Raw genomic sequence first — 18,219 nt, 5'->3', positions numbered from 1 at the left:
TGCCTAACAGAAGGCCTTCCATGCTTTTATGCCTTCAAAACCCAACAGCTCTTTTGAGGATGGCTCTTTGTGTTTTGGAGTCCAACGATTACTTTTAGGTTTATGGGCATATCATTTGTTACTCCTTATTTCTTGTTCTTTGTATATTATTCTTTCATCCCCCTCTGTCCCCTCATCAGGCGCCCAGGCATTCCCTAGTGACTGGTCACTCTGTCAACTTGACAACTGGTGGGGCTATTAACCCAACAAGATTTCCAATTGGAAATATGTGAAAATGTTAAAGGATGCAGGTAAGTTGCTGCAATACTCTTTTAATAAAAATGACAGCTTTCCAAAGGGGAGGCTGAAATAACGAATGTCCCACAGATAGAAACTATCACACAACAAAGTATTACATTTTTATCAAAAATATCTACAAATTTACACATCATCACAGAATCCATATAATATATGTCATTCTATATGCCAGTGGCTCATATCCAATCAGAGTAATCCTTATTTTATAATAACACAATAAAATTACTAAAATTGGCTTAAATATAGAGCTCTACATTATACTGTATATACATATCGGCAGTCTATGGGTGTGCTTACACAATGCCATACATGGTCAGTCACAAGTATGTTACATTTGCATTGTGTCTCATGAAACGACTTGATGTACTTCACACACTGCACTATAGCTAGTCCTCATATAAGCTTTGAGGTGAACAGAGCAAGTATTGTTTCCTCTATTCTGCAGATGAAGATATTAAAGTTCACAGGGATGAATTCCTTAAGGAAGACCCAAGATAAGAGTCACATTCTTCCCACTAGCCTGCCCTCCTTCCTTTGGTATTCCTCCCATATTTAAATATGAACTAAAATGAATTAGAATGCATAAATAGTGTGAGTTTGAATCCCTTATTAGAATTTCTCATCATAAACCACAACAAAGAAATACTATGTACTGTAATAATACCCTTTGTTATGGTTCATATCTAAAATGCCCCAAAGCACCATGTGCTCAGAGGTGGTGCTTTGGGGAGGTGATTGGCTCATGGGTGTGTGATACTTAGCAGTGGATTAATCTGCTGATGAGTTTACAGTTGAATGTGATTTTGGGAAAAGGTGGGGCACTTGGGGTGTGGCCTGGAAGGGTATACATCGCTCCCTCTTCCCTTGATCTCTCTCTGCTTCTTGCCTGCCATACCAGGAATTGATTTTCCTCTGCCATGCCACCCTGCCTTGGAACCAGTCGACTATGGATGGAAACTTCTACAAACTGTGAGCCAAAGTAAACCTCCCCTCCATTAAGTTGTGGGTGTTGGGCATTGTGTCTCAGTGATGAGAAAGTGACTAGGACACCCTTCTTCTGAAGAGATAACCAATGCCCTTTATTATTTGATAAAATCAACCTCAGTACCTCCTTGAAGAAATGTTTCCTGGAAGTGGGACCGTTCCCAGGTCCAGATGTGAAAACGGAAGCAAAGAGAACATTACTGACTTGCTTAAGATGACACAGCAAGAAGTGGTCCATTTTCATTCGGTACCTCCAGGATGTGGATAAAGACATACTAACAGGGAAGGAGTGTGGCTCAGTGGTAGAGCACTTGCCTAGCATGTCAAGGCCCTGACTTCAATCCCCAGTAATCTTCCTTCCCCTCAAGACATGCCATCCACAGCTTCACCTGAATTTGGAGGACTGGAGGTTCTGCTATGCAGTGAGTGAGAGAAGGAAAGGGACAGGGGAAGGAAGGAAGGAAGGAGGGACGATATGGCAGCGGCAGGCACTGGTGGTGACTGGTGCTGAAGGCAGGAAGAGCTGGTCAGGTTCTAGGAGGTGGCAAAGCTCCTTGCCTGCAGCAGTGGTCTTGATAATGCACCTTGTACTTGACTCCATTCATTTCCTGACACCTTCTCCCTGCTGCCCTCAAGCTCTAGATCACCTCCAGAACAAGCTACCAGCACTCACATTCTGGTCTGAGGCTCCATTTTGGGAAGCAGAACTAAGACAATACCTACACTCATCTGGGGAAGAATGGGTGTGTGGGGGAGCACTTGCAGTGTCAAGATCCTACCCACAGGAAGTGGTTACTAAGTGCCAGCTACTTTCTCCTTCACCATTACCCGCCCCATCGTTTTCACTATGACCTTCACTACCATCACCTCTACTCCACACTGCACCATCACCTCCTCCATCTCCTCCTCCATCTCCTCCTCCACCCCTGTCTACACCAACATTCACCACCCCAATCTGAGTTGATGGAAGATTTGGAACCAGAGCCCCAGCCTCCTACTCCTCTTTTAGCACCTTTACTATAATGCAGAAGGAAGGGTTTTAGTGTTTCTTACTGGTGGTTGGATTATAATTTACTATTTGATTAGAGAGCAATTTGATGATGTCAACTAAAAAAGAGTGAGTTGAACGGTCAGGAGTAATGAGGATGATCACAGTGTGGACTTCAGACAAGCTCAGATTCACACTGATTTAAAGTAACACATATATACCTTTGTACCAGACCTTGACTCGGTCAGTCTCGGGCATTCTGGGCAGTCATCTGATGACATCATGAAAAGTGAGGGGTTAATTGTATGTGTCAGCTTGGCTGCTTCGTGATGCCATTGTATACGTTGCTGTGAATGCATTTGTTAGACATGACTATCATTAAATCAGTGGAGTCTGAAAGAAGCAGCTATCTTCTAGTGGGGTGTGCCTCATCTAATTGGTCAAAGGCCCTAAGGAAAAAAAAAATTGAGCTCCCCAAGGAAGAGGCAATTTTGTCAGCAGACAGCTTCTGAGTCAAACTGCGGCCCTGACTCTCCCCTGGGTCTCCAGCCCCTTAGCCAGCCTGTAAATTCCAAACTTGCCAGCCAGCGATCTTATGAGCTAGTTCCTCAAAAATAATCCCTCTACTCCTCCTTTTGTCTCTAAATATTCACACCTGTGTACGTCTGTGTCTATGTGTATGTCTCCTGTTAGTTCTGTTTCTCAGCAGAACCCTAAGTAAGATAACAGAAAATGTGATTATTTTGCAAATAATTTTTTAGCTGTAAGACTTAAAAACATCATGAGATTAGACTACCTACAGTATTTATATGGAAGGTATCGTCTAGCCTCCTTACAAATAATATGGCTATTGGAAACCTCCAGGATCAAGAGTTAAGAACACTGGGAGGTGCACTCACTTTTGCTGCATCAGATATGGAGTCCCAATTTCCTCCAGAGAGGGCGTACTTCCCGCTGCCGATCCTTGCCAAGATCTCCTCAGGAGTATCATCAGGTCCATTGGCAAAAGGGGTAAATCTGTAGTGAGAGAATTGGTGGCAATGAGCTTCCATTTTATAATCTAAAAGAAACTTTACACTGCTCCTGAGAGGCTAGCTCCTCGCTGAGCACATGAAGTACTGTTTTATCATGAACTTCCTAAAATTCAGGCCAGCCTCCTTCCTCCTGTGAGGGCTACAGAAGCCAGGATAGATGGTCTAGGGTACACTCTAGTATTTAATAAATACCTTGGGGATGAATGGATGTTGTGGGGCCTGGGTTCTTCCTGGTGAGAGGGAGCCCTGTCACATCTTCTCCATTCTTGGAGAAGGAAGTGAGGCTGACATAGGGAAGGTTCAGCCCAGAACTCAGAGCTGCAGAAGCAGAGCTCAGTGGGAAGCAGGTGTCTAAACCTGGTCTCTTGCCATATATGTCATGTGTCATCACCAGGGACTGGCTGGGCATGCCTGAGGCCAGTAGGGCCCTGAGGGCAGCCATCCTCAAGAGGCTCTTTGACCCAGAAGCTCCTGGATGCTTCCTGGGCAGGAGAACACCTCCAAGACATGGATGTGGCTCCCTGCAGTAGTGGCCCATGCAGCCAGCAGAATGTAGACTTGAAGGCAAAGGCCTGAAAGTTTTGTTTCTGACCCTTGATCTGTAGTTGTCCTGAGGGGATAAAGAAGGTGGGTCGTGTCTATCCCAGCTGGGGCTGTCTCTTGTGGTGTTTGCTTGAACTCATTTCCTGGGGAGGGACCAGCCCCCTGCCCCCTGCTGAGGAGTGTGTCCTTGCTCTGACACACTGGGGAGCAAGGCCATCCATTACCCTGCCAGCATGGTGTACAACAGGATTCCCAAGCTCCAGACGTCACATGCCGCATCATAGCCTTGTCGCTTCAGGACCTATGAAGGAAGAAAGACCTGGGAAGTACTTCAGTAGGGCACTCAGCCTCAGAGCATGCTTCTCAGGGTACCACGAGTGGCAGAGTGATCATCAGCAGCAGGCCCTTCACAGTCTGCTCAGTGCAGAGTGCTGCCAGGCCGGGTGGACAGACTTAGAAGGAGGCACCTGTATTTGAGGGCAGAAAGTTTTATAAATTTTGTTTCACACACTGGGGATTGAACCCATGGCCTTCACACTGACCTACATCCCCAGCCCTTTTTATTTCTTATGTTGATACAGAGTCTTGTTAAGTCACTAAGCTGCCCAGGTTGGGCCTGAACCTGCAATCCTTCTGCCTCAGGCTCCCAGGCTGTTGAGATTACATGTACCCAAATGGGACACCATGCCCAGCAATCTTAATCATTTTCAAGTGTGCAGCTCAGTGGCATGAAGCACGTTCACAGTGCTGTGCAGCCTTCACCACTGTCCAACAGCAGCGCTTTCTCATCTTCCCAGATTGAAACTGTCCCTGTTAAATGCCAACTCTCCAGTGCCCTTCCCCAGCCTTGACAACCACCATTCTACTTTCTAGCTCTATGAATCTGACCACTCTGGGGACTTCATATAAGTGAATCTTCCCATAGGATCCTTTTATGACTGTTTTTTTTTTTCACTTAGTGTAATGGCCTCAAAGTTCATCCATGTTGTAGTATGTATCAGAATTCCTTCCTTTTTAAGGTTAAATAATATTTCATAGCGTGTTTGTGTGTGTGTGTGTGTGTGTGTGTGTGTGTGTGTGTGTGCATAATTTAAAAATTCATCCACCGATGGGCTTGAGTAGCTTTGGCTATTGTGTTTTGGCTATTGTGAATAATGCTGCTATGAACAGGGGTGGACAAATAGTTTTAATTGTTTTGTGTATATACCCAGAAGTGGAATTGCTGGATCATATGATAATTCTATGTTTAACTTTTTGAGGAATTACTGAGGCAGAAGAATTTTAATGCATCCTAGGGTTACATACTTCCATCGAGGGCAATCCTCTTGATATATTTATAGTTGAATAACAATGAAGAAGGCAGCATAAATGCTCAGGGATTACTGTAGGTTATTATAACAGTGTTGAACACGGGGTTAGGAGAGTTGCTTTCAATTCCTTTGGTCAGTTTCCTTTTACACGCTGAATTGCTTGGATGCTCACTGTCTAAGATCTAGCTTTATAATCCATTGGCTGAGTGCTTTGTAAAAGCCACATAAACACATGAAATTTGTTTTTTTCTGAATCTATGAAAGATGGATAATTGTTTGTATCCTGTCCTTAAGGTATATGAGAGAGAAGTAAAAAAAAGTCAAAAGTACTTTGTAAATGGTAAAGTTATATAGCAATACAATGCACCTCAAAACTAATAAACTCAATATTGTGGGACACCAGATCATGGTTCCCCAAATGTGCCTCCTTCTTCATCTGAGGACTATTGAGCTGTGGTAAATAAGCAGCAGCAGGTGCAGGAGAGCTCCCACCCCTCTACTGCCTGGAAGCAGGACACAGAGTCACAGGGACAGAAGGTACTTGCCCCCACCTGAAACACAAAGTTTACCACTCAAGATAGCTTCAGACCCTTCTGCCTGGATAAGTACAAGAGGATCTACACTGACTGGCTCTACCAGCAGCCATTATCTGCCCTCTCATGAATTGCTGCTTCCAGTGCCTCAAAGTCCTTCTCTGTGCCCTGCCCCTTCTCTAAGAATCCACTGATCTGTGGTGAAGATGCCACGGAAGCCACCCCTTTGAGACTCACCCCTTCCCTGAGTGTCTCCCATGTACCTGTGAAACAACCATATTCATAATCTTGTGTTTCTCTTGCTGGTCTGAGTTTTTGGACTGAGACCCTAAAAGGGCTGTGGAAAAATTACTTTCCTTCCTAGCAATACTCTATATTAACACCGATCAACTAGGGAATCCATGGAGGTTGTTTTTAGAGTGGCACAGGTTGCTCAAGTGTCTGGATGACCCCTAATAATGGCCTCTCAGCCTACTCCCCACTGCATGTCCCAGGACACAGGGGCATTGCTGTTGTGGAGCAGTGGCCCTGAGTTCCTCTTAGCCACTGGGCCACTATAAGATCCCAGGCTGCCTTTTTTCTCAGACTTGTCACTTGGCCACACTCAGGCTGAAGTAGCTGGGATAATTTCAATCAGAAGGACCCCCAGAGTCCAGTCTGCTTCATTCCCCACACCCTACTCAGTCCAGCAGCACCACCACTGTGCTCCTCCATTTACCATCAGCCCACACAAAGAAAAGTGGATTTATTTTCACACCCACAGTAGTGTTAGTAGAAATTGGTCCCACAGAACTTGAAAAGGAGGCTTCACAAGATGCTCAGGCTGAGGTTCTCTGAGATGGGGCCAGGAGCAGACAGGATCCTAAGTACATATGTGAGCTTTTAGTTTTAAGTTGCTATGGAACCTGGTATTCTTAAATTCAATGGCTATAAGTTCTGTCAGAGAAAGCAATGTGGAATAGGAACTATGGTGCAGAGAAAGCTCATAACTTCAATCTCTCTCCTGGGACAGGTGGGTCTGATCACAGGCAACCTATCAGCTCTGTGTCCCCATGTGTTATTATCTCACTTTCACTTGTAACAGATAGGCAGATTTGATCCAAGTTGTTGACAGCAGGATGACAATTTTACATGAAAATGTCACTGTTTAAAAGTTTTTCAGACAGGAAAATAAAATGATAAAATTAACCATTGGAGCAAGCCTGGCTGACTTCTAGGAGAGCCTGCTCTTCTTTCTGTCTCTACAGGAAGTCCTTACATCTTTCCTAATACACTGCTGGAGTCTACCATGATGTCACCACCACCCCAACCCTCTGGTCACTTTGCACACAGAAGCAGCAGGAAGCTCTCTTTGACCCTGCTGGGCTTGTCTTCCCCAGGGACCTCACCTCAGGTGCCACAAAGTTTGCAGTATAGCAGGGGGTCATCAGCAGCCCGTTCTCAGCACGCAGCTGCTTGGCAAAGCCAAAGTCACAGATTCGGATGGATTCGGGGTTTCCAGATTCATCCATGTACAGAATGTTACTGGGCTTCAGGTCCCGGTGTACAACCTGGAGGGCAGGAAATATCACGCAACAACATTAGGAGAGAGGAGAAGTGTGCTTGGGAGGGACTGTTTGCTTAGGGGCAAGTTCTCCAAAGAGGTACGGCCGGCAGTCTCACCTCTCACCTCTCATGCTGGCCCACGTTCACATCACCATCCCCACTGCAGAGAGTGACTGTGAATAAGTAAGTAAACAAGTGTCTGTCTCGGGGAGGGAACTGCTTAGTGGAGCTGGTCCACAAAAGGACCTGGGTGGTGAGTGGAAGAATGAAAAGGTTTCCAACGGTTGCTCTCATTCCCGAAGTATTTATTGGTGCCTCCCAGATATCAAGCACTGTCAGGTGCTAGGCAGCACCAGCATGTGGCCTGCTGCTATAGGCTCAACTCGAGGTGGTAATGAGCAGGAACAGGGCTGCACAGACATAGCAACTGTGCCTGTGCCCGACTTAGCACCAGCACTCCCCGCACACCCCACAGGGACAGTGACAGCTGCCACAGTGGCAGGGCCAGTGACACCTCAAAGCAAAGTAGCTATTTAGGGCACAAAGGGATGTCTTCTGAGGGGACAGAGGGCCACTGTGGGGACATGTGGTGTGTGCCTTTGAATGGCTTGGACCAGAGCATCTCAATTGTCCTGTTACAGCCCAGTGAGAGCATCTATAAGGGAAATTAAAGGGTCATGCTCAGGCAAGGAGCTTGCTTTGCAGACTCCTCTGGACAAGGAAATAAAAGGCCTGGACTCAGTTCTGTCACTTCCCTCTTTAAACAGAAGAACTCTGTGAAAGCCTCAGCTAGACGGGCTGCCTCCAGTGCTTGTCTACCGGGGGAAACTGTTGCAATACTCCTGGACCACAGGGTGTCTACACAAAAGGAAGCCTTGTGTGGTCCTGAAAGAATATTCTGTCCAGAGATGAGTTCATTTGAAAGGTTTACAACCTTGCATACACAGCTGCCATGGCGGTATCGCTTGCTTCCTGAAAATCACGAAGAAGGATGGAGAACAAGGGTTATTCATTGTTGGAGGCTGGGTGGGCCTAGAGCTGGAGTGTAACATTGGGTGGACCCTCCACCTTCTCAAGCTCTGGTCGCCTCACCTGTGTTGCCTGTGCAGTAATGAAAAGCTCAACACAGCTGGGGCATCTGAGGGTTTTCTGAACCTTAGCTGTCATTGTCATTTCTGTTGAGTGTCCCTTTGCACTGGTTAATAAAATTGGCTTTATATACTGCAAATAATGATAATTCTAAATGTCCTTTTATCAAGGCCAGATTTTACTTTTCCCCCCTAAAATCGGTCCAGGTAAACTTAATTTATTAATGTAGCTCCTGGATATACTATATATACAAATTATTTTAGACCCTTGAAGGGTAGCAGAACACGTCACCCCACAATACACTACTCTGGCATATCGATTATTTTGAGCTTCAGGAATTGAAAGAAATACATGGGAAAGCTCTCTGGCCTCTGCCTATTGACTTAAAAACAGGACCCAAACTGATAAAAGTATGTGCCTCCCCTTTCTACCAGGAAAGACAGAAGTTAATAATCCCCAGACAATCTAGACCCTTGCTAGCCTGTGATGGAACAAATCTTACGCGTCAGCTTCTGCTGGTTCCTGTGTGTTTACCTACTCAGCTGCTGAGAACAACGATCTGTTTGTGTCTTGCTTGCTCATCTGCCCTTTGTCACTCTAACTTACAAAGCCTCAGCAAAGAATACTCTTCCTCCCTCTGCCCTCAGGGAGGCAGACAGAATGAGAGACAGACAGTGGTCTGGAGGGACTCAGCATAATCGGAGGTCCTGCCTGGAATCCACATCTCCTCCATAGCTTCAGTTGGCCCATGGCTATTTCCGAAGCTGCTCTGGTTTCCTCGGCCTTACCCCCTGGGAATGCAGGTAGTCCATGGTCTTGGTGATGGTGCACAGCACATCGCTTGCCTCCCGCTCTGAGAAGCACCGCTGCCGGAGGATGCGGTCCAGAAGCTCCCCACCACGCATCAGCTCCATCACCAGGTACACGTATTTGCCGTCGTCATACACCTAGGAGCCGAGAGGGCTACATGCAGGCCTCAGTGGGCTGCAAGTCACCAGGGCCATGCTCCCCAGCTGCCAGCTATTATGAAAGATGGGCCAGAGGACAGAGGCTGCATCCCTGTGTTCCCTGGCGTAAGAGCAAGTAGGCAATGGGTCATGCCACAGTAGCCCTTCTGGGGGAAGAGAACAGTTGTGATACTCTCCTGCTAGGAGAGGAACAAGCGAACAGGCTCACCGTGGAATGGTTGGGGATTCACAGAAATGCTGGTGATGCTGCCACCCCTGTAAGGCAGAGACGCCCAGCATGGATGTGAATGCAACACAGCACTACCTACACTGTCCCCTAGGACTCAGCTTTCCAAATGTTCCTGTGCACGGCCCTGGGGATTCTGTCAGGATGCACTTCCAGCTGCACAGGCCTTGGGGAGTGGGCACCCTACATCTCTAAGCAGCCCTGGGGGCATCTGCTGCTCCCTTGCATCAGTCAGTTCCAAGGCCAGTGTCAGGTGCCAAAGCAGCAGGATCTGCAGCTAGCTCACCCTATTGAAGCCACTTTCATGTCAGAGAAGGGACAGAAAGAGAGAGCTTTTGTCCACTCTGGCTTTAATCTCTTGAACTCAACATTAAAAAACAACCACAGCAAAATCTCTGGCTATTTTTGTGCCCAGCCCCCATGTACAGGGGAGCCCACAGGCATTGGGCACCAAGGACTTCATGCAAAATAGAGCAAGGGACTGAAATAGGCTTGTTTTTAGCTGGTTGATCATCATTTAATCAATGCACTTTCAGAACAAATTAGTAATTTGCCTGACTTTGAACTTAGTAAAAGGCATAAGGTTAATTTTGGAGTGTTTATTCTTGAGTTTATGAACTCCAGTGGTCTACTTTTGAAAACTGAAAGATGATGCCATCACTGAATCACTCATCCCAAAAGTAATAAAAATGAGTTGAGGATCTTAGGAAGTCTCAGATGAGTTGATTTCTGCTTGTCAGTCTTATATTGGAAACAGCATTGAATGTGTGCAGTGGGGAGGTGACTGTAAACCTTGGGGACAGCGAGGGCTTCACATAAGCTTTCTGGACATAAGGCACTTGTTTACTTTGTCCTTCAGTAGTAAACTGCACCCTGAAGTCCACTTACTCCAGAGTTACCAGCCAGAAGGGACACTGAGGTGGCCCTGGCATCCAAAGGCTCTGGGCTCATGAAGAGGATGAAAGCTATCTTCTCTCCTCAGCCTTAAACCCTGCACTCCATTGCCCTTTATGGGATGCTGTGTGCTTCCCGACTAGCTACATGAGGCCAACTCCCACTCCATCCCCTCTTACTAGAGACAAAGACCAGCAGCCACCCACAGAGAGAGCCAGAGAAGCTTTGAGGAGAAGCTGCATGAGCCAGCCAGGCCTGGCACTGGGCCTCCCCTCACTCCTAGACTCCTCACCTCTCTTTCTGTTATAGTTAGGATAAAAACGATCCATGACATGTCTGGGTTATGACTTACACAAGGTGCCATCTCCCCTTATGCTGGTGCATTGTGTGATTTGGGAGCAGTAGGGAGCATCCAAGAGACATGCACACAGATCTCATATTAAGTGACCAACCCCAAGGGGTCAGAGGTACCCAGGGTGGGAACTGGCTTTGGCAAGCAATCCTAGGCACAGGAAACACTCAACATGTGCAGGGAGCTTATGCAAATAAATGGTAGTTTTTCTGTCAGCTGAAGAAACAGAAAGCGGAGGCACTGTGGCCACTGCACAGAGACCACTCACGTCTTTGAGGGTGATGATGTTGGGGTGCTGGCCATACCGCAGGAGGATCTCAATCTCTTCTGAGGGATCTCTTTTGCTCTTATCGATGATCTGGAACAAATACAGCATATAACAAGGACAGGCTTGCTGCTGGACTTTTAGACAGGTGTCTGGTGGATCTTTCAAAGAACAACAGACCCAAGTGGCCTCACCATACTCTCCCTGAACTTTTAGCCTCACACTCTACAAGACCACTTAAATCTCCTGGGAATTCAGAGCCAGGCCTTTCTGCCTCCTCCAGCATAAAAGAGTCACATTTATGTGAGGTGGGATAGGGTGAATTTTTAAATGAAAAAAAATTTCCTACAGTAAAACACACATAGCCATTAATCACCTTCATAATATCCCCCTCTTTTTAGCCGCACTTATCCTACCATTCTTGGCACTTTCTGAAGCAGTTCTGGAAATCCTCTTTCATGATTGTCTTTATTAGGTGTGATCCGAAATATGATAAATGCAGCCACCGAGTGCCATCCAATGGAAAGGCAGACTTGTAAAAACATTATGGTGCATCCTCATTCACCGGATTCCCTGGATCTGGCACCATGTGGCTTTTGGCTCTTCCCAAAAGTCAAAATGACCACGAAAGGTAAATGTTTTGGATTCAGGATGTTGAGGCAGCCAGTGACAGCACAACTAAAGTCACTAAGGAGCTCTTCCAGATCTACTTCAGAAAGTGGCAAGAATGATGGGTAAATGTGTTCCAAGTGGGGGGAAGTACTTTAAAGGAGAATAATGGCAATGTGTCTTTTACTGTAATAATTTTTTAAAAAATTTAAACATTCACTGTATTTTTCAATTAAATCTCATGAATGTAAACCTTTAAGCTCTAGCATATCATAAGGCTAGGTGAAGAAGGGTGGGAGAGCTGCATGGGCAAGTCTCGCAGGCACTAGCAAAGAACACAACCCATGTTTCACTGCTGTGCACCTCGAGCATGTTCTGCAAGCTACACACCAGCAACTCCATGAGGTGAAGTTCATGGTTCTCAACAAGAAACACTGGGGATAGAGAGCAGGCTGGATTTTCCTCAGGAGTGAGGTACAGGGAAGCCCTTTCACATTTCACACCCCTCCACATGCAGCACTTGTACCCAGTGTCTTAGGACAGTAGATAAAATTGTTTTACCTCATAAAAATAGTTGGCTTCCTGCAACAGAATGGCATGAATCCAACCAAGCCTGTCTCGAGACAGGAAGTCTCCTTTGGAGGTTTCTCTCTTAGGCCCTGCCCCCACCTTTGTGGGAAGGGAGCTGGTAAGGCAAGGGGATCATTCAAGTTATAGAGATGGCACAAACAGTGCAAACAACACCCGGGATAGAAGACTTTAGAAACGCCTAACAGCAATGTGTACTATTCTTGTGTGTTAGCTCCCCCTATGTTTAAAACTTTTACTCTGGCGAATGTGCAGCCACGTCACCACTAAAGTATGGGCATGATTTGCTTTTGGTCTCTGTAACACTGGGAACTCAAAATGGAGCTTTGCATAAAAGTCAATTCTTTCCTTTAGATGAACTCAAGGCTGTGGTAGCCTTTGACACACTGCTGTTACTTGATGCCCTCCTCCTCACTGCCCACATTCCATTGTTAGAAAAAGCCCTGAAAATCCTCCAATTGCAAATCCTCCAATCCATGTCTGTTTTAAAGGGCAGTCTGTCCAAGCCAGTCACATCCACGCTGGGCTGCGAGAGGCCTATGAATGGTCTTTGATGACAAACAGGCTGACCAGTGAGGCACCCTTTCCAACACAGGCTCTCCTTTGGCTACTTTTAATTCATGAAAGGGGACTCCTATTTCTGGGTAAGCTGGCACACAATGCATTGTTCTAAAAGAGAGACACCGAATAAGGGCCCATGAAGCCTGGCTCAGGAGCCCATACCTGTAATCCTACCATGCTGGGAGGCTGAGGCAGGAGGATCACTAGTTTGAAGCTAGCCTTGCCAACTTAGTGACTTAGCAAGATCCTATGTCAACATAAAAAATATCAAAATACACTTTACACATTAACCTGCTCCCCACTGTGAAACTAAGGGGCAGATGGGGCAAGGGGAGCCACGGGGGAAATGGTTAAAGTATGTTATGTGCATGTACAAAGCTGCCAAAATGAAATCCATTAATCTGTATAACCAATATGCATTAGTAAAAAAGTAGGAAAAAAGAAAAACTAAATTTAAAAACTGCTGGGGATATATCTCAGTGTGAAGGCTTTGAGTTAAATCTACAGTTCCGCCCCCCAGAAAAGAAAAAAAAAAGGTCCATTAACAGGACTGGGGCTCTTTACAGTGCCAAAGCGTGCTGGTGTTATGAGCCTGTCTTTGCAGCCCTTGGAAGGGACTCAGCTGAGAGGGGCCCAGACTCTGCCCCCTGGGCTAGGGTCTGTCTTTGTAATTCGAGAAGGTTAAAATACATTCATGAACTTAACAAAAAATCAGTAGCAGATCTATTTATTTTTGCGAAGCCCATTTCATGATAAAGTGATATATTTTTAGCATAAATATGTTTGGTTCCCTCCCAAAGGAACAGGATACAGAATAAACAAGAAAGAGGAAACCTTTTCTGTACTGCCAGGGACACTTGTCAAGAAAGACACAGTGCAGATGCATCCTATACTGTCACTTGATTTAAACCTGGGGAAGGAATGTAAGGAGACACCTCTACTTCCATATACATGCATAAATAACTGTGAAAGAAAAGAAAAATATTAGTAACCTTCCCTTCCTGTGGGGAAGGGAACCTGTACCTGGGGACCCCGAGTGAGAGACCTTGCTGTATTCTTTGGTAAAGTTTTTGAATTCCAAATGTGACTTTTTAATCAATTTAAGCAATGAAATATGAAGGCAATGTAACTATTACAAGAAGCACTTGAGATTCTGAATGATAGATTCATCTATTTACCCAAGTATCTATTGTATTCCTACATGTACTTTTGTTTTAAGTTAGGAGAAAATTTTTCATTTATACTGATAATTGTGTGTAATTCAAAAACAATTTACCTTAAAAATTGTACCAACATTGAAAAGTATTTTAAGATTGTAATAAAAGTTAACATGCATGTGAGACAGTTAGGATGGGACAGAAGGCTGGAACAATAAAATAAAGCCCCGGGCATGATAGATAAACTCTGACCCTTTGTAGCATGGCACGATTGTACTGACCATCACAACACCTCAATAAAACCACAGAAGCAGAATGTCTGCATGAAATGAGAAACTATTCCCATGCTCAGTTTCTTCATCTTGAGAAACTGGGACAGCCTCATGCATTTCCCCAAGTCCTGGTAAGATTAAATTGACATGTATCTATCTCTTCACACTCCATACAGAAAGCCCTTCACACAAATGAGTTATTCTCACGGCGGTGATAAAATATAGCCACCCTTATTACCCCACGTCAGGGACCAAGTGGCTGTGACTTGCCACACTTACGCTCCTGAACATCACTTTTGGTTTCTGTCTCTGAATCTTCCCTTCACTTCGATACCATGGAGCAGAACAATGTTCAAAATAATATCAGGGTAGAAAGGCCCCAGGAAAACATCAGCAGCCACACACAACTAGAGTTGGAGGAGGGCTTAGTGATGGGGTGGCTTGGTGAAGTTTGGCTGGAGTTGACGTGAACTTGGAAGGGGCACACTGTGCAGAGGGGTGGGCAGTCACTGCCTCCAAGGATGCCCGTCATTCCCCGTGAAGGAACTGTGGGTGCTCACAGGGGTTTGAGGGCCTTGACTGCTCACTAATCCCCTCCTGTGGGGTTTGTCTTCAGCTGTAGAATTGCCCAAAGGCAGAAGGCAAGGCCAGAGCACAGAATGTGACTCTCAGCTTTAGGGAGCAGGAGGAAGTGTGCAGAGGAAATGGAGACCTCCATTTGAAGAGGTTTCCCACTGCGGAGCTGTGACTGGAGTGGGTTCTTACCCTGCTTTCCCTACTCTCTGCCTTCTCCTAATCTGGGTCATTTCAACCCTGCCTGAGCAACTAGGTCCCACACTCAGACCAGATTTGAGCAGATCTAGGTTTGGTCCTCATGTCACAAGTGCTGGCTGCTTTCATCTGCAACTCTTTTTTTGAACGCTTTTTGGCTTAGTTTGATTTTCTTTTCCTGTTTGCAAGGAGGTGGAGTTATTTGAGAGAGTGAATGAGGGAAAGTGGCAATGAGGTGTGATCGCTGGTCCTTGAGCTCCAGGCTACAGTGAACCAGGGACAGCCTGGCCCCGGAGATGGGTTTGGAGTATATCGTTCAGAAACATCAAGTGATCATCAGTGAAATTCTTCTCTGTGAGGTTGGTTACTTGAGATTGATATTGTTAGACTTGTTTCTAATTAGAGAAAGCCCTGGTAGATCAAGTTCTTTATTCTGAGAATAAATTATTTTGTAATCTTTATAATGGAATGAGACCTAGAGAGGGATTGTTAATATGGGTGATTGAGAACCAGCCCCTGTCTCCACGGGCACGCTCCGTAAGACCCATGATCAGGAGCAAGGGCCAGGGAAGGGAAGAGATCATTCTGCTTCTCTCCTTATCATTCTCATCTGGCAGAAGCTGAGCGGGAAGGCCACCTGTCAGAAAGAAACACCACCCAGTGGGCAGTGCATGTTGAGTAACAGACTGTGTGTGTCCTCTGTCCTTAGAAATGCCAAGTCAGTGCCTGCACCTCCAGGAAGCAACTGTGGCTTCAACAATCAATGGCACAGGATGGTGGCTTTTCAAAGTGGGTGAGCGTACAGACCCAGGTCAAATACAGTGTTATCCCTGGTGGCCAGAGATGGTACATTCAAGGCTTTGCTACCACTGACTCCCCTTCCCCCTTTTGGTGTCTGGATCTCCCTTTGTTTTTCTCATATCTTTCCATCACTGGAAATACTCCTGGCCATTGATTGGGGTCGTAGACTGAGTTCAGGAGCTTGCAGGACATTTGTGTCCCCTGATTTGTCAAAGGATCAGTATTATGTTTGAAGAGAAGTAGTGGAGCATGTAATTACTTGAGAAATCTAACAGGTACTTTTTTTTTTGTAAAATCAATTTAAACAAATCACACAGAGAAAGAGCTCCCATGTTTCTCTTGTAGAAAAAATTAAAATTTCCATGTCAATCAGACCTTCTAAATATAAGCTGCATTCAGGCCAAGCATCTGCTTTAATTACATTTCTTTTTTTGGTTGACAAATTACACACACAGTATGAAAATGAGCACGGACATGGGAACACTGTTTCACAGAGCCTGGTGTGGATTCAAATTGCTGCTCCTCCTAGGGGAGCAAGCCCTGGCCCCAGGCATGTGTGTGGTAGCCAACCCTGACACTGTGATTAAGAACTGGGTGACGCATGCTCTGGTACAATTTTAAGGGTCTCTCCTTATTTTCATACAATTCCCCTGCCCATGGAAACTAAGGTGTTTTAACAACATGACAACAATGTGCTGCAGAAAGGCCTATGGCCTCCTCTTGAAGCACATGGCTCCCTCCAGGACAACTCAGCCACTGCTGACAATTCAGGTCCATCTCCTTACACAGGAGGGGTCTGCATGCCTGTGTCCATGTGGGCATGTTTGAAGAGGAACTGGGCCAAGAGAAAAGGCTAAAACCACAGAAAATTTCATTTAATTTCAGATTCTTAGTTCCATTCCAGTTTTTGCTGTAGCTTCTGGTTCTGTGAGTAATACAATTCCTAAAGGGCTGGATTGTGAGCTTCCTGAGGGCTGGACTGTGCTCACTGGGGGCCTAGCATGGTGTCTGCCCTCTATCCAGTAAAACAGTGTGTCTACAGCCCCAAAGCAACTAGCTTCCTATATGCAGCAATCTAGGTAGAATCAATACGATCATCAGCCCAGAAGTGGTCTGAATAATTTTATTGTAACCTTGATTTAAAAAAACCAAATTTGAAGTAAAGCGCCTAGTAACACTCATCCTTGGTACTACCAAGTAGTATAATGAATGATGATAAGAAGCTTCTTCATGTGTCTACTAAAGGTTAGTTTGCCTCTATTGGTGCCCAGCTTTCTTGAATTGTTGGACCTACTGAAAAAGCCTCAGAGGCCTCTGCTCCCTAGAGGCCACATCCAGGCAGACAGGCAGCACACAAACCACCAAACAGGTTGCGGTGATGAGCACTACAGGGAAGACAATGCAGGCACAGGAGAAATGAGTGACATGGACAGTCTGGAGACCGTTACAGAGACCCTAGCCCATGCACAGAGTTTGCAGGAGTGAGACTGCTGTCTGCAAGAGTCTGGAAATGATGCTCCAGGCACAGGGACAAAAGGAACTTCATGTGTTCTGGGAAGAGTATAGAGCTCAGTCCAGCGAGAAGATTGGGTCAAGGAGACAGGTGGTGAGGCCAGGACTGCAGTGGCAAGGACTCTCCACCTCAGCTGGGTGAGACAGAAGTACTGGAGGGGAGGTTTAGGTAGAGAAGACTGAGACCTCCCCTCTGCTTAACTTAGTCTGCATATAGAAAACAGACAGCAACAGGCAAAGGATGGACTCTGAGGCCCTGCAGGGAGGATGGGCCCTGCACAGGTGTACAATGGCACACAGAGTACGGCTGTGTATGGGGAGCTAGGATGTTTGCCACCACCACAGGCCAGACTCACACTTCTCATCTATTCTGAAGCATGACCCACTGTCCCATCCCACATCAACATCACAGTGGCTCACTGCCTTCCTTCCTGGGAGGCACTGTATGAAGAGGGTGTTAGGGCTCCTGAGTGGCATCAGGAGACAGAGTTGTGAATAGGCAGAGGGAGCACACAGGGGATGATACCAGGAGGCTTCTGATGCACTACCTGGACATCCTTCCTGGACACACTGGGGTCAGTAATCCTCTAGCAGTGACTACTCACTGGTGGGGATAATGACATGACTATGTGATGAGAACTAAGTGAATTAGCAATGCAGTGCTCTTGGAAAGCCCTTGGCATGAGCTTCGGACTATATTCACTGTCACCATTCTTGTCATGGCAGTGCCATTGTGTTAAGTTTCAGTGCTGCCCCGTGACTGCTGCTCCTACCCTTACGAGTGTTGGCTGTTGGGCTGTTTGCTCCTGATGCCCTTGCGTGGAGTTTGGAAAAGAGGTCAACATGGTGACATTGGAGCCTTTGTAGTGTAGGTTAGTCCTGTGCCCACCAGCCAGGCCCTGCAATAAACAGACACTGGT

At 46.0% G+C, this 18,219-nt stretch overlaps 1 protein-coding gene across 7 annotated transcripts in view; it reads right to left on the bottom strand.

The window, feature by feature from the left end:
* The window catches only part of Rps6ka2 (ribosomal protein S6 kinase A2), a 388,980-nt gene that overhangs the window by 4,293 nt on the left and 366,468 nt on the right, over nucleotides 1-18,219 (bottom strand). For 6 of the 7 annotated variants that reach the window (XM_013076709.3, XM_021238007.2, XM_004856927.4 and 3 more), the window contains 5 exons: nucleotides 11,032-11,121; nucleotides 9,112-9,270; nucleotides 7,078-7,239; nucleotides 4,071-4,147; nucleotides 3,169-3,286 (listed from right to left, as the gene is read on the bottom strand). In XM_013076709.3, coding sequence (XP_012932163.1) covers nucleotides 3,169-3,286; nucleotides 4,071-4,147; nucleotides 7,078-7,239; nucleotides 9,112-9,270; nucleotides 11,032-11,121 — 606 coding nt within the window. Of the gene's footprint in view, nucleotides 1-3,168; nucleotides 3,287-4,070; nucleotides 4,314-7,077; nucleotides 7,240-9,111; nucleotides 9,271-11,031; nucleotides 11,122-18,219 lie in introns of those variants that run through there. The other variant, XR_015444055.1, reaches the window with a different exon arrangement.

The sequence above is a fragment of the Heterocephalus glaber genome, unplaced genomic scaffold (genome assembly GCF_053883595.1).
Source record: "Heterocephalus glaber isolate CG9 unplaced genomic scaffold, H.glaber_assembly_v1.0 deba00001593, whole genome shotgun sequence".
Classification (NCBI taxonomy): Eukaryota; Metazoa; Chordata; class Mammalia; order Rodentia; family Bathyergidae; genus Heterocephalus; species Heterocephalus glaber.
Note: the sequence above shows the minus strand (reverse complement) of the source record. Positions and strands in the feature narration are given on the sequence as shown.